We start from the raw sequence: 15,179 nt of genomic DNA on the forward strand, positions 1-15,179 counted from the left end.
GAAATTAGCTGAGGTTTAATTCTTGATTCTCAGCCATCTGCCCTGGGAATTGACTGGAGCTGTTAGAAAAGCCTGAGCAGGTGTAGGGGAGGTGACAGATTAAGAGAACAGCAAGACATAAAGAGGTTCTTCAGGAAACCGCCAGGAAGCAATTAGGATGCAGGAATGATTTATTTAAAAGCATTTAACCCAACAAGAGTGGCACATGCTGTTTGCAACAAGGCTGCCCTCAGAAAAGGAAACATTGCCTTGAAAAGCTTGGACACGGAGACAAGCTGAGAACATGGAATATTAACAGAGTTTTATAGCCTCAGTATGCATAGTAGATGGAGGGGAAAAAAATTTAAAAGGTGGAAAAGTCCTGGAGAAACAAAAAAACACAAAAAATCCAAAAAAAAAAAACAAAAAAAAAATGTGGATGAAGCAAACGAGTTTTTAAACCTGAGTAATAGGAAGTAGCACTGGGCTTTCCAAGAGATAATTTTTGTTTATAATTAATCTAGGCACTCGTGTAGCTCATCATGTTATAATACATGAGAGCACTCCAGGAGCAGTAATGAACTGCTGCAGTGAGGGAAGCCCTTTGATAGCTCATTTCCAGACACATTTTTCACCTCCAGGCCATGGAGCAACCCCAGAGCAGCCTTAAGGAGTTTTTAGTCTTTACCTGAACATGAGGGCTGTGATTCAAGGAAACAGTGAGTAGAGATGGGAATTCAGGTCACCTCCGTGTCTCTCTAGTGTCCTATTTTTAAAGACTTTAACTTTATGCCTTTCTTTCATAATGTGCCATTTCTAGATTGGCATGTGCAATCATAGAATTTGGCATCTCTGTGGCAGAAAATGCAGTGTCAGAATGAAAGGACAAAGGCATATTTTAAAAAAATAAAATGACAATATAAGTCTGCTCTGAAAGAGTGGATGCTGAAAGGAATACCAGCCTCATTACAAGCTCCCTTTTCCCAACCATATTTCAGGGAGCCAAAATAAGTATTTCCATGTATTTCAGTTTATTTGCAAAGTCCTGTTTCCCTGTAGGTTTTCCAGCTTGTATCTGGGGTAAAGACTGAATTTTGTTCCTTTTCAAATCAAGGCGGGGGAGAAACTTGTAACTTCAGTCCTGGCTCTGAAAGATGCTGGACAGTGAAGAGGTCTTTAAGTGATCCTATCCTTGCCAGAAAAAGGCAGGAGAGGCCAGGCTGGATTGAAAAGAGGCACCCACAGCAATCCAAGCACTATTTCTTCTATTTTTATTTTTTATAAAAGGCACAATTAGAGAGGGAGAGACAGGTGTTTCTGGGGCACACAAAAAGCTATTTGAAAGCACCAGGGGCCTGCATTAGCTGGAACTGCTTATTTAAATAAGTGGCCAGAGCTTTCAGCTCAGCTGCTGTGCTTCCATTCAGATGTCTTTTTTTATTATTTTTTTTCCTGCTGTTCCCTCCCCTCTAATTTGAACAAGCAGGTTAATTTGATGAAATCCCTGGCTGCATAAAGCATATGCTGCTGCCCATACCAGGAAGGAGGTCTCCCCTTCTCTCTGAGACAGAGACTCACAGGGTCTCAGACGTGTGCAGAAGGCATTTAGTGGAGATTCTGGTTGGTTTTAAGATTTATGTGACTATCCAAGGATGATTTTTGCTGTTGTTTAGGCAGAATTCCTTGTTTTCAGGGCTCTGGTATTAATTCACCTCAGTGGTGAGCGGGGGTTGATTAAAACATGCCTGCCTTGGGATGGTGCTGCTCAGGTCTGTCTGCTTCCAGCCCAGGTTATCTGAAATCATGTGCTTTTAGGAATTTAAAAAAAAAAATAAAAGAGAGGAGCAGCCTTTATTGCAGCTCAAACAGTTTATTCCAGTTTTTCCTTGCTGTAGGAACCTCGCCAGCCCTGGGTGAAGCACTTTTCCCAAACTCTGTGCCCTTGACTCCCTGTCAAACCCCATGGATGTGGAGGCTGCTAATATGATATTAAAATGTGTTCATGTAGGGAGGAACCCTCTGCTCTTCTAAATGCAATCAATCCTTGGGAAAAAAAAAACAAACAAACCCTCTATGATCTTCTAATTAAAGGATTTTTTCCCTCCTTGGTGCTGCATTATCACACTCCCTACTTTGTAATTGTTTTTCTGCCACCTTAAAATTCTGTTCGGGTGGCTTTACTGGGTTTACATTGGTTTACAACTCTGATTGCTCAGGTCACTGTTAGATAATGAAGACACATAAAATTATTGTGGAGTTTTATCCCTGTGTGAGTAATTTAAATAGTCAGACAATGCTGCACATCTGTAACTGGTGAATGACTGTGAGACCAGCATGAGCACACTGGGAATTTCACACTACTCCAGAACCACCTGGACACATACACAAGTCACATTTCTTACCATAAGAATGACAGAAATTCTGCAAAATAGTGAAATTGTGACAAGAAATTGGAAATTACTGGAAAAATGTTCTGCTTCCTAGACAAGACTTTGAAGTGGATTGTCAAAATTATTAAGACATTCAGAAATTACTCTCATTAGAGTTACATTATGTGTGTATTTATATAATTTATACAGCTATCAGTGAGGCTAACCCTTCATCAGAGATCCTTCCCTGTGTTCTAGCCCTCTAAATTCATTGATTCTACTTGATTTTGCCTGGAAACAGATATGAATGTCATACAGTGGGACACTCCAGACCCCAGCTAATGCCACCAAGGCACATAGATACCAGGAGATTGGCTTTCAAAACACCAGCCACAGGTTTGTTCACCCCCAGGGCTGGTATTTCCAGTGCCCAGTGCATCAGAATCAAGAGCTCTCATTTTTCCCTTGATCATGTTACTGAAAATGGAAACTATGAAAGCTGTGGGGGTTCATTTATCTCTCCCTTCGCCCAGCTCCAGGTATCTGTCACGCAAATTATTGTAAAATTTATACAGATAAACTTGTGTGTAGATATATATGGAGATATAGAAATATGTGGGAATGTAGAATTAATGTGGGAATGTAGAAATATGTGAGAATATAGAGATACAGGTCTATATTTATTTGTGACTGTGTTCACAGGGGTCTGAGGATGAGGGAAGAGATGAGGATCTGACTCCATGTTTCAGAGGGCTGATTTATTATTTTACTATATATATTACATTAAAACTATACTAAAAGAATAGAAGAAAGGATTTCCTCAGAAGGCTGCCTAAGAATAGAATAGCAAAGAATGATAACAAAGGTTTGTGGCTTGTACTCTTTGTCTGAGCCAGCTGACTGGGATTGGCCATTAATCAGAAACAACCACATGAGACCAATCCCAGATGCACCTGTTGCATTCCACAGCAGCAGATAATCAATGTTTACATTCTGTTCCTGAGGCCTCCCAGCTTCTCAGGAGGAAAAATCCTAAGGAAAGGATTTTCCATAAAAGATGTCTGCGACATTTATAGATACAATATTCTTATAAATACAAAGATAAAACTATCTCTGGGCAAAGAAAGTTGGGAACAGGGGCAAGAGTCTTCCCTGAATTCCAGGATCAGAGACAGCTCCACCCTCTCTGCCTGTCTGTGATAGCAAGAATATGAATTGTTTAGGTAGGATCCACAAGGCTTTGCCAGGAGCCTGAGCTTTGCTGGGAACCTCTGCCATTTTGCTGGGCAGTAAATGCTGACTCCTGCAGGATTTCCACTCTTTTGGGCTCTAATAAATTTTGGGGAGTGTCTGACAGCACTGAGGCTGCGCTGTTGGCTGTGCTGAGATGATGCAGGGAATGGAAAAAGGAAGAGTTAATGTAGGAAATGAATCGAATGACATCCTAGTCCATGGGGTTAGTGAGACCCGTGTGCCACAGGCTGAGTTCTGGGGAGGCAGGATTACACACTCTGATTTATGAGCACCTCTCTCCCCCTCAGGAACCCTCAGTGCCGGCCAGGTCGTGCACTGGACTTAAAGTTAGGCAGAAAATTCCAGTGACAGCTCAAATATTCTGCTGGAGACTTCAGGGACACCAAATGAGCAGCAAGCCAAGGGGATCAGGAACAGTCTAGACCAAACACAGGGAAACCATTCCCTAATTAAGTTAAATGGAAAGCTGTGAAAGTTTTAGTAAGATATAGCAAGCTCTGGAAAGACCTCCAGGAAATGCTGGAGGGAAATGGGAGCTGTGATAAATCTGCTTGGCTCAGAAGAAGTGCACAGGAGGATGAGGGATGCCACAGCTTACCTGTAACCTGCTGTGAAAAAGGTGAAGTTGAGGTGAAAGCTCAAGGTCAGCAGCAAATTGGGTGTTTTATGGGAAATGGTTCCAAGCAAGAGTGAATCCTTAGGATTCCCTGTCTCCACCACATTACAGTGCTGCTTCAGGGCTAGGATTTCACAAAAAACCTACAAAACCCTTTGCAAACAGATACTGAAAAGCTTAGAAATGTGTGTGTGACTTATTCTGAATCTGGAGGTTACATTGACCCTAGAGGTGTTTCCTGGGTGCCAGCACATTTTTGATTCTGAGCACAGCACAAAGCAGAACTTTAGAGCAGCTCTGGGCTGCATAGCCTTGCAACAGTAAAAAAAAAAAAAAAAAAAAAAAAAAACCAACCAGAAATAGCTGACTTCACCTTTTGTTGTGATTATGTGGGGCAGTCAGCACCAATTTTGAAAACTGCTTGATTTTTTTCCTAAAAATAACCTTCTGGATCACTTTTAATCAAGTCCAAATGGCCAAGTCCCTGCGTTGGTAATTCTCCTATAAATGAAACTTGACAGGGATACCTTCAAAACCAACATCCAAGCATTTAAACAAGTTGTCCCCAACTCTGTTCTGACTCCAGCCTTGTAAATCATTGCCAAATATCACACAGCTTCGTGACCTAATCCTCTGCAGAGATATCTAATGCTGTGTAAATCTGTGTCAGGAGGGCAGCACCACCTGTGATGTGTTTCAGGGTGACATTGGTGGCTCTCAGAAGAAAATGGAAACCCTCTCAGATTCACTCCAAAGGAAATGAGAACCCGCTCAGATCCAAAGGATTTGAACCAAAAAGCTTCTGCCTTGGCAGAAAGGGCAGCTATGGGACACAAATCCAGGATGAAGGAGGAATTGTGCAGATGCTCCAACCAAAGCAGTTTGAAAACCCTGATAAGATTTGATTTTCAGTCATCATGGGTGAAACTAGCAAAGAAGGGTGTTGGGTGGCCTGTATTTGACTAATTTTTATTTAAATATCTACATTCATTTTATGGATCAATTTTATATATTAGTGAGCTTCCCTTGGTGTGTGAGTGTATGGATCTTGGTTTCTGTCTCTGAGCATAAAATCATTGAACTGTTCTCATATCTTCAGCCTTTCTGGACAGAAAAATCCAAGCCTTTGTGAGGTTAAGGCTGTTTTCTGCATTAGTTTCCACCAAAGACAAAAATATGTGCCACAGTGCTTCTCCTATCATATATTCTCCTTCATGCCTGTTATTTTGTAGATTTTAAGATGACTTAATTGAATGGCTTTAGTATATAGCTATGGTGCACATTTGCTTACTGCTGTTAGACAAATCCTCAGCCCTTTAACATTATTTAGGCAACATTAAATTAGTGGGAAGAGTGAATAAAAGGAGGATTTGAACTCTGTGTTTATGCAGCTAAAGAGTACAGGATGTAAACCAGGCTGGTGAGAAACAGAGAAGGCAGAAAATGGTTGCATTAGTGAACTGAAGGCGGTTTTTAAGTTAAACCCAGATTTTCTTCTTCAGCTGTGAGCTTTGGGTGAGCAGCATTGGAACTCCATCACTCCTCCAGGTGGAAGGAGCATGTCAAACCTGTGGCATTGCTTACTCTAAAATGACTTAGGCATCATGCTCAAGTCACAGGTTCAGACCGGCTGTCCCAGGGATGGAACCAAAGGATTGCTGGTGATTTTTGCCTCCTCAGTGTCTGTGAGGCCCAGGACATCAGACGCTGAGCCCAGTCTGCCTGTCTAGTGTGATGTTCTCACAGGGCACTCAGCACCAAAAGGCAGAAGGGTTTGTTGAGCCCTTTGTTCTGCCCCAGCTGCACACAGGAGGTGAGTCTGTGTCACACCTTGTTAAGGAGTGACAAGTGACAGGGTGGCAGCCAGCCTCTGTGCCCCTCAGCCATCTGACTTACCCTGGCACAAACCCCAGCCCAGGTTTGGTTTCTCTGAGGCCTCCTGCCCTTAGTCCCCCACATGACACAATAAAGCCATCAGCAGGTAAATAATTTAACAAATGGAGCGAGTTTTTACAAAGTGCTTAGTTGTGCAGACAGCACTGGTATGTAAATAAATGCACATTCAGGAGAAAAGCTGCTCCACAGGGGACACTGTCATGGGATTTAGGGACCAGGTCTTGCCCTGATTTATCCCAGACCTCCTGGGTGATGCTGGGCTGGTCAGCCAGCTGTAGAGTTCAGAGTAAAAATCATCCCATCCTAAAATTAAAAGGAAGGTTTCCCTCCAGAGCTGTCAGTGTTTAAGAAGGTGCTGGAGTTTCCTAGCAGCAATTTTTTTATAGTGTGGAGGAATCCCTACTTTTAGGCTTAGCTGCTGTCTTGAAAATGGCATCATCACCCACTCCTCACAGATGAGCTTTGCACACTCCCATTGGTATGAGATATCCAATACTGTGATAACCAGGGCTGTGAGAATAGTAAGTAAGAAAAATAAATAAATTAAAAGGAAGATAAGTAATATACACAGGTTTATCCTTCTAAAAAGATAATGTTTTAAATTGTGGTGATTGATTCTGGTTTTGTTTGTTATTTTGGGGTTTTTTAATACATGCAAATTGGCATGATACCTTCAGTGTTGGAGAGCTCTGTTTGTTTTCACTCTTTGCTCAGTAAGATTTCAGGCTGTGAACACAGATTTGAGCATGCAGAACCCTATTGCTCCATATGTTCACAATCTCCACTGCCACTCAGTTCATTCAGAATCCAACCCTGTGCCTGATACCACCCACATTTTGGACCAACTAGGGCATTACAAAAGCTCTGAGAATGTGAAAAGCATGGGAACCCCTCTGTGCTGCTCCCAGATTCAGGAAGTTAATTTCAAATAAATAGTCTTGGAAAGGTGTGAACCTCAACACTGAGCACCTGTCAAATTTCCATCTCCTTTAGACACTCTGCAGAAACCAGAAAAAGTGAGTATGAGCAGAATGGAAGAGCCATGCACTGTTGCAGACATTTCTCCACAGAAATCCTTTCTTTCAGATTTCTGTGTCTTCTGGGAGGCAGAGGCCTCAGAAGGGAAGGTAAACAATTATTATCAGCTGCTGTGGAATGCAATAGGATTCACCTTGATTGGCTCATTTTCTATATTTATAATTAAGGGCCAATCACCAGTGCAAGCCAGGGGACTGAGTCCTTGGGCGCAACTTTGTTGTAGATTTTCTTTTCTATCTCTTCTTAGCTTAGCTAGCAGCTCTGCAAACCTCTCTCTATATTCTATTAGTATAACTATAATGTATAATATCATATATTAATAAATTCAGCCTTCTGATTCAAGAAACAAGATTCACCATCACTCTATCACCAGCCGTGCCCACTCAGGTGTGGTAATATCGCACATCATTCTTTTAAGGTCTGTGGTATAGTCATGTCTACCAGCAAAGTAGAAAATTTGTTTCTAATCACTTAGTTAGAAGTGAAGACTAGTGATTAAATGTAAATACCAAAATTCTTTCTCTCTGCTGGAAAGTGTTAGATATGTTTTTTTTTCCAGAAAGCTCTCAATTGTAACACTTACCTGGCTCATTTTTGGGTAGTGTAACTTACACACACCTCAGGGAGTGCACAGAAAACAGCACAGAGTGGTGGGTCTGTTATGGTGATCTTTTTCTCATCCACTTTGTGAAGGATCATCCTTTCTTCTGTTTGGATCGTAATGGCTCCCATTTAAGATTTTTTTCCCCACTGTCCCACTAACCAGCTGTTTCTTTCCAGGGAGGAAAGCCAGAAGAGATGAAAAATATAGTGGATATTTTCACCCCCGACATGGGGGAGAGGATGATGCATCTGACTCCATCTTATCAGAAGGCTAATTAATTACTTTATTATACTATATCATTCTATATTATATTACACAATATTATGTTACATCTACACTGAATCTGCCAAGCACTCAGCTCTGCACACCCTGCACAGAATCTCGTGACTGTCACTGACAGTCCCAACACACACACACACACCTGGCCCTGACAGGCCAAGGAACAAAACACCATCACTGTGGGTAAACAATCTCCACATTGCATTCTGCTTTTGTACAAACATAGGCATAGCAAATAAGAATTGTGTTTTTCCTTTCTCTGAGGTTCAGAAAATGCAAAACCCAGAAATATTCTTGGGAAGAACTGTGCCTTGCTTTTCTCTGGGAAGAGAAATGTGGAGACAGGAAAATGCCAGGAGCATTCTAACAGGTTGAATTTCCACTTTTTTGTCTCCATCCAGGTCTCTTTGATCAGCCTGGTTGCCAACACTCTTGGATACTCCGAGATGGGTCCCATCAAATCCCTGCGGACCCTGCGTGCCCTGCGGCCCCTGAGAGCCCTGTCACGCTTTGAGGGGATGAGGGTAAGAGGACACAAAGCATCCCTTTAGAGCTCACCTTGGTGTGGAACACAGTGTAACAGGGGATTTCTGCACGTGGCTTTGTCAGCCAAAGCAAATGAGTGACAGTGCTTTAACAGCAACAAAGAAATCCCTCCTGGGTCTTGGTTGTATCATTGCATCTTTATCCTTGGGTAGATTTAGTGATAAACTAATCCTGGTGCCTAACATGTGATACTCCACCTTATAAAAACATATTTTTGGCTGAGGAAGCATTTTGTTATCAACAACCTCTCCATTATAAGGTGTATCAGTGGAGCAGCCAAGCCAAAGTTTGCTCCCTGTTTTGACATGTGTTAAAATGAGAATGATTAGAAAGTTCTTAAGGATGTTTTCACTAATAATGAAAGCAAAACTTAGAAATGCTCACCTTGGTGTGGATCTAAGTGTATCAGGGTATTGCTGTACATAGTTTTGTCAGCCAAAGCAAATGAGTGACAGTGCTTTAACAGCAACAAAGAAATCCCTCCTTGGTCTTGGTTGTATCATTGCATCTTTATCCTTGGGTGGATGTAGTGATAAACTAATCCTGCTGCCTAACTTGTCACACTACACCTTAAAAAAAACCCAGCTTTTTGTTTGAGGAAACATTTGGTTATCAACTACCTCTCCATTGTAAGGTGTATCAGGGAAGCAGCCAAGCTAAAGTTTGCACCCTGTTTTGACACGTGTTAAAATGAGAGGGATTAGAAAGCTCTTAAGGACATTTTCACTAATAATGAAAGCAAAACTTAGAAATGCTCACCTTGGTGTGGATCTAAGTGTATCAGGGTATTGCTGTACATAGTTTTGTCAGCCAAAGCAAATGAGTGACAGTGCTTTGTCACAGCAACAAAGAAATCCCTCCTTGGTCTTGGTTGTATCACTGCATCTTTATCCTTGGGTAGATTTAGTGATAAACTAATCCTGCTGCCTAACTTGTCACACTACACCTTAAAAAAAGCAATTTTTGGATGAGGAAGCACCTGGTTATCAGCTACCTCTCCTTTATAAGGTGTATCGGGAGCAGCCAAGTTAAAGTTTGCTCCCTGTTTTGACTCGTGTTAAAATGAGAGTGATTAGAAAGTTCTTAAGGACATTTTCACTAATAATTAAAGCAAAAATTAGAAATGCTAAAGATAGGGAAAGCAAATGAATGAATGATTTTCTTTTCCTTTGAACAGATTGCAGTTTTAATGAGGAATGTTGAGATTAACATTAAAATCATGCAGCTTGTGCTTGTTGCTCCATCTTGTGCATCCATCTCTTTCTTTTCTACATTCCTCTGCCACCTTGGCTATATTCCCACAGCATACCTGTTTATTTGTTAAGCCTACCTGCTAACAAGAATCAATTATTGTTTAGATAAGCACTTTATTTAATTCCTCACACCATGCATGACATGCAGTGGTGACAGCTGTGTTCTTACTGCTAACCTTGCAGATTGCATAGCAAGGTAAAGCAAATCTGTGACAAAATTCTGTGTCAAATTATATCAGTGATCCCAAATCTCTCTGCTAGGCCCGGGAAAATGCTACATATTTCACAGTGATGTATATTCAGGGTAAAGCTTTCCTGCAGACAAAATTTAGGTCTGAATCATCAGTGACTAAAAGTGTATTTCATGCACTGATCTCCCAGCAATGAATTATTCTCATTGCAATGCTCTCACAGCAAGAGACTGAAGACTGGAGAACCTAACAACTGAGATGAGCCAGGAAATATCACCATACAGCAGTGCAGGAAAACCACACATCCATTCTTTTCCCCTTCTGTGGATGACCAGATTTGGCAGTATAACACTTTGTTCCAAAGATTTTTTTGATTAACTAAATCATATTATTTTTGTGGATGAAGATTAGGCCAGTATTGCAGACCACTTCTGTGTTGGTACTAAGGCAAAAAGATTCAAAAGGCTCTGTTTATGCAGGCACTCAAACCTGAATTCCTTTGGTCACCACAATCTTTCCAGCAGTCAGGCAATATTTTGCAGGTAATTGACCAAATAACACAAAACCAAAGTGCAAAGGCTCAAAGTGAGGTTGCACTACTGACAATAATTAAAGCTCTCCCTCCTATCATTTGATGACTTTACTCTGAGTCTTTAATAAACATTCACAGATGGAACTATTTCAGCATTCAGTATTAGCAAAAGCAGGAGTTTAACTACCAGAGTGATTTGGGCACAGATTCTCTCAAATCAGTTCAGACCTGGCTTATGAAGGCTTAGCTTTTACTGGTGGATTTACAAGCCCAAGCAAAACTCAGTGTGTTCTAAGCTGACAGACAATTGTTTGCTCATGATTTCACATCAGTTTAACTAAATTGGATTCAAACCTGAATAGCAGTGGGGAAATGAGCCAAAAACATCAGAAAAGCATTAGTAGAAAAGAGAAAAATCTAACATGAAAAACTCCTCATTTTTCTCTGAGAATAGCAAGAGGCTGGCTTGGTGAAGATTTAAACGTAGATCAGCCCAGCAAATTTCCTTCCCCGACTCAATATCCCCTTTTCTTTCCTGTACCATAGCTGCAGTTGAAATATATTCAGTCATTCTGAGCTATCAGAGGTGGTGAATTAGCTTGTAAACCATGATAAAGTATAATTGAGAATACGTGCTATTGGAAAAGCAAATCATTTTAGTTTTAGTTTGTCTAACCACACTTAACAAGACTAGGGACAGTTAGACCTTTCATTATTAGGAGTTCATATGCTCCAAAATGCACAGGAAAATTGCCAGCACAGGGATGGATTAAATAATGATAATGTTGAGAAGCAAACAGTGACAGTGAGAAAATAATAATAGTTTGTTCTATTATAATGCCTCTTTCTTGAATAACTGAAACATCTCTGCAGGGCTAGAACAGGAGCAAGAAAGTTCTCATTTAGTGCAGTAAGAGACTTATTTCATCCATGTTGTGCCTAAATTTTGGAGGCAACTTTCCATGAGACAAAGGCACAGAGGAGCTCTTGGGTGGCCAAGAGGACTTGCTGCCATCAGACCTCAATTCTCTCCCTAACCTAAAACAGTCTGGGAGCTCTGAAAGTTTGACACAAGCCTCAGCAGCTCCCGTGCCATGAGAGGTCTGCAAAATAAGGATGAACTGGTGCCATCCTGCCCCTCAGTCGTCAGAAAAAGACCCCAGAAAGACCAGGATCCCACCTGGCAGAGGCTTTACACTCATGAGCCCAGAATAAAGTACCTTAGATCTGCCTGTCCCAAATAATGACATCTCTCATTCTCCCCATTTGCTGTCCATCAGGGAATTGTTTCAGAGGTGGCACTTCCCTGCAAGGGAGGTTATTTTAGAAGGATGTATTTACAGTATTGCAGGCAGTATTTTAGAAGGATGAGGGGGATGATGAGAGACCATTTAATGTGAAAAAGATCCTGGGCGAAGTCATGGTGAGACTGCTACAAGATGCATGCAGGAAAGAAACAGCATAATTAATGCTAGTTAGCATGATTTCATGGGAATAGTTCTTGTAAAACTGATATGGGCCTTTGATTTGATTACAAATTATGCTGATGACAGTAACTGTGCTGATACAGAATCCTTGGATTTCAGAGAGGAATCTGATACCATGAGATACTGTGATGCAAACACGAGCTTTGTACCAAGACAAGTAAACACATCTTAAAATGGGTGATGGATCTCAAAAAGTAATTGTAAACAGTGACCACACTGTAAATTTGGTGATGAGCATCTCAGGGTGAGGGATTGTTCAAAATGAGAACTGTCTTTAATCTGTACTTTAACAGCATCTGGAAGAAAATAGAAAATATTTGCTGACAGCGCTCAGAATCAATGTAAAGGAAATTACTGATAAGGGAATTATGCTGGCTGATCTGGATCACAGTGAAAAATGGATCTGTTGTACAACACACATTTTAATAAACCCACATACATTGGCTACATCAGGAGGAGGAATGTAGGTCACTGTGGGGGATGTTTCTTGGAAAACAGCAGCTGAGAAGGACACAGGGACCAGGATGACTGTTCAGCAGGACACAGGCTTTGGGGCCAGTCTGACCAATGAGGTGATGTTAGAATCCCTGAATTCTAGGAAGCTCTGATTTTTTAATTACCCAGAGCAATGTGCAATGGTAACACCCCCCAGTGAAGATGGGAATGATAGGAGAAGACATCTAAGAGCAGATGCCTCAAGTTCAACAAATTCCACCCAAAAATGCAGCAACTGTTTCTAAAACTGAGGACAAAGGGCACCAGGAACAGATTCTCTAATAATACATTTTTTCCTCCATTATTTGACATCATGACACTGAAAATTAGATGTCTTTGCAAAAGCTGTGCCTGAGCTTCACTGGGAGGTATAGTCTGGGCCTGAAATCACTGTGGGGAGTCTGTCAGAGCAAAGGGAGGATTAACTCATCATGCAAGTCTATTTCTGGATTAAAAATCTGAATCAGCTTTGGTTGAGGAGGTGGCCTGTGAGATCAGGGGCGCTGGAGACCAAACAGAGGTTATAGATTGCATCACTGTGAGTTAGGGCAGAGGGTGGCTCAGTTTCTAGATGTCCCTAAAGAAGTCACCTGGAAGGTGTAAAAGGTATTGATAGCAACCAGCAAGTATGAAACCTTTTCTTACACATGGATATATGTGCTGCTCTTCCAGAGTGCAGCAGAAATTCCTCCCTTTCCATGGCAAGATGTGCAACTTTTAATATGAATTTATGATAGTGACCTGCCTTTATAGTGACCAGGTCTTCCTCTCACTTTTCTCTGTGCAAAACAAGAATGCTTCCACCAGAACAAATGGCATCCCCCTGGTGCAAGAGCAGAAGCAGTGAGGGAAGAATGAACCCTCCCTGTTAATAATTCATTCAGAGAGGTGCTGCAGGATTTGCTCCAGCCTCGTGCCTTGTTTTGTCATCTACAGGCCATTGAACATAACTCAGCAGAAGGGAAAAAGCAGGATGTGGGCATGGCCATCACTTGTACTGCTGAAACCTGGCTTCACAAATGCATGTGGTTTTTGCTGGCATGGGTTAAAACTGAAGAAAAATATTGTTGTGCAGAGAAGCAAAAGAAAACTACTTTGACAAGAGCCAAGGCTATATCCAAACAAGCCCTTGATTTGGAAATTATTTGGCATTTTGGTTAACGCGGTAAATTTGGCATAAAAATGATGAGGTTAGAAATTGATTGACGTCCAAAACTGAAAGATAAAATTAGCAAACAAACAAAACAAAAAAAAAAAAAAAAAAAAAAAAAAAAAAAAAAAAAAAAAACAACCAAGAAAAGTCATCAGGAATGGGCCTATACAGAAAAACAAAACAAAACAATTGGTCAAACAGCTTTTCCTGTGTGAAAATCAGCTTCATTCATAAATGCACAAAATATAAATCTGAGTTTTGGAAGATCTACATAATTTTGTATTGTGTGCTGGAGAGGAAGCTGCTGCTATACATGCATGAAAACCATTTCACTCCTCTGGGTATTTTTCTTCCACAGCAATGCAAAAATGATGGAGAAGGGAATGTTGTGTTATTAGCTTGTCAGAAAATTGGACACTAACACAAGAGAAAAGAAGAGCTGACATTTCCCATAATCACATTCACCAATTGAATAAAGTTTAATTTTTATGGATCAATATCACCTTGTCTCAGTTTCAGAAATGTAGATGGAGAAGAAGAGCTGAGTGCCCTCCTATCAGATTTTAATCTCCAAAGCATGAGATAGGGATGGAGAGAAATTCATGTTGTGGGGTTGGTCTGCAGCCATCTGGGAGGCAGCATTGCCTGGACTGTGCAAAGGCAGCATCTCCAAAGGCTGTGAGCATGGAGAAACCTGTTCTCCATGGAAATAGGAAAGGGAAAAACTGCATTTTGTGATAGAGTTCTTTCCTCAGAAAATGTCTTGCATGGTGTGACTGTTGGAATGTGCGGTGCAGGATTGGGAACTGGGACCCTTCCAGTTTAGGATGTTCTGTGATTGATTCTTTAGTGATCTTCTCTGATTCTCCGGTGTGAGGTTTGATGTGCACAGATGACTAAACCCCCTTAAACCCCAGCAGTGCTCATAACAGCAAATGATGTGCATCTTCCCTGGGTGATGTGCACAGCACTGCATTCAAACCTGGCAGCTGTGGAGGGTCTCTAGATGGTCTGAACTTTGGTTTTTTTGCTTGACTTCAGCATGGTGTCCATTTCCATCATTCACACACCTTTAAAGCTCCTTCTGCTTTTTGTTTTCATGTATGATTTTATGCAGTGGTTTACAGCCTTGCCTAGGTTAATGTGTAGGAATTTTACAGCATGACACAGGAAAAAAAAATTTTGTTACATTAGAATGATTTTGCTCATTTAATCATGCATACTGATCAGATAGGGGAAGCTGGCTTAGTACAGCATGTCTCAATCTGTTATTATTTAATTAAGCAAAATTTATCACAGCCATAGTTCACAACCCACTGGCTACAGAGGCCTGAGTGGATTCAAAGATTTCAGAAATCTTTTTTTTTCTCTATTTTGAGTCACTGTACAGCACCCCAGCCGTTTCAAATTAATCACATTATTATTTTAGTTTGACTGAAGTGCGCTATCCAGAAAGATCTGAGAGGTCAAGATGACTTCTGAATTCA

At 41.1% G+C, this 15,179-nt stretch overlaps 1 protein-coding gene across 4 annotated transcripts in view; it reads left to right on the forward strand.

The window, feature by feature from the left end:
• LOC131556924 (sodium channel protein type 5 subunit alpha-like) overlaps nucleotides 1–15,179 on the forward strand; it is a 178,515-nt gene that overhangs the window by 145,667 nt on the left and 17,669 nt on the right. For all 4 annotated transcript variants that reach the window (XM_058803871.1, XM_058803862.1, XM_058803879.1 and 1 more), the window contains exon 21: nucleotides 8,437–8,559. In XM_058803871.1, the coding sequence (XP_058659854.1) occupies nucleotides 8,437–8,559 (123 nt within the window). The remainder of the gene's footprint in view (nucleotides 1–8,436; nucleotides 8,560–15,179) is intronic.

This window comes from Ammospiza caudacuta, chromosome 1 (assembly GCF_027887145.1).
Source record: "Ammospiza caudacuta isolate bAmmCau1 chromosome 1, bAmmCau1.pri, whole genome shotgun sequence".
Taxonomy (NCBI): domain Eukaryota; kingdom Metazoa; phylum Chordata; class Aves; order Passeriformes; family Passerellidae; genus Ammospiza; species Ammospiza caudacuta.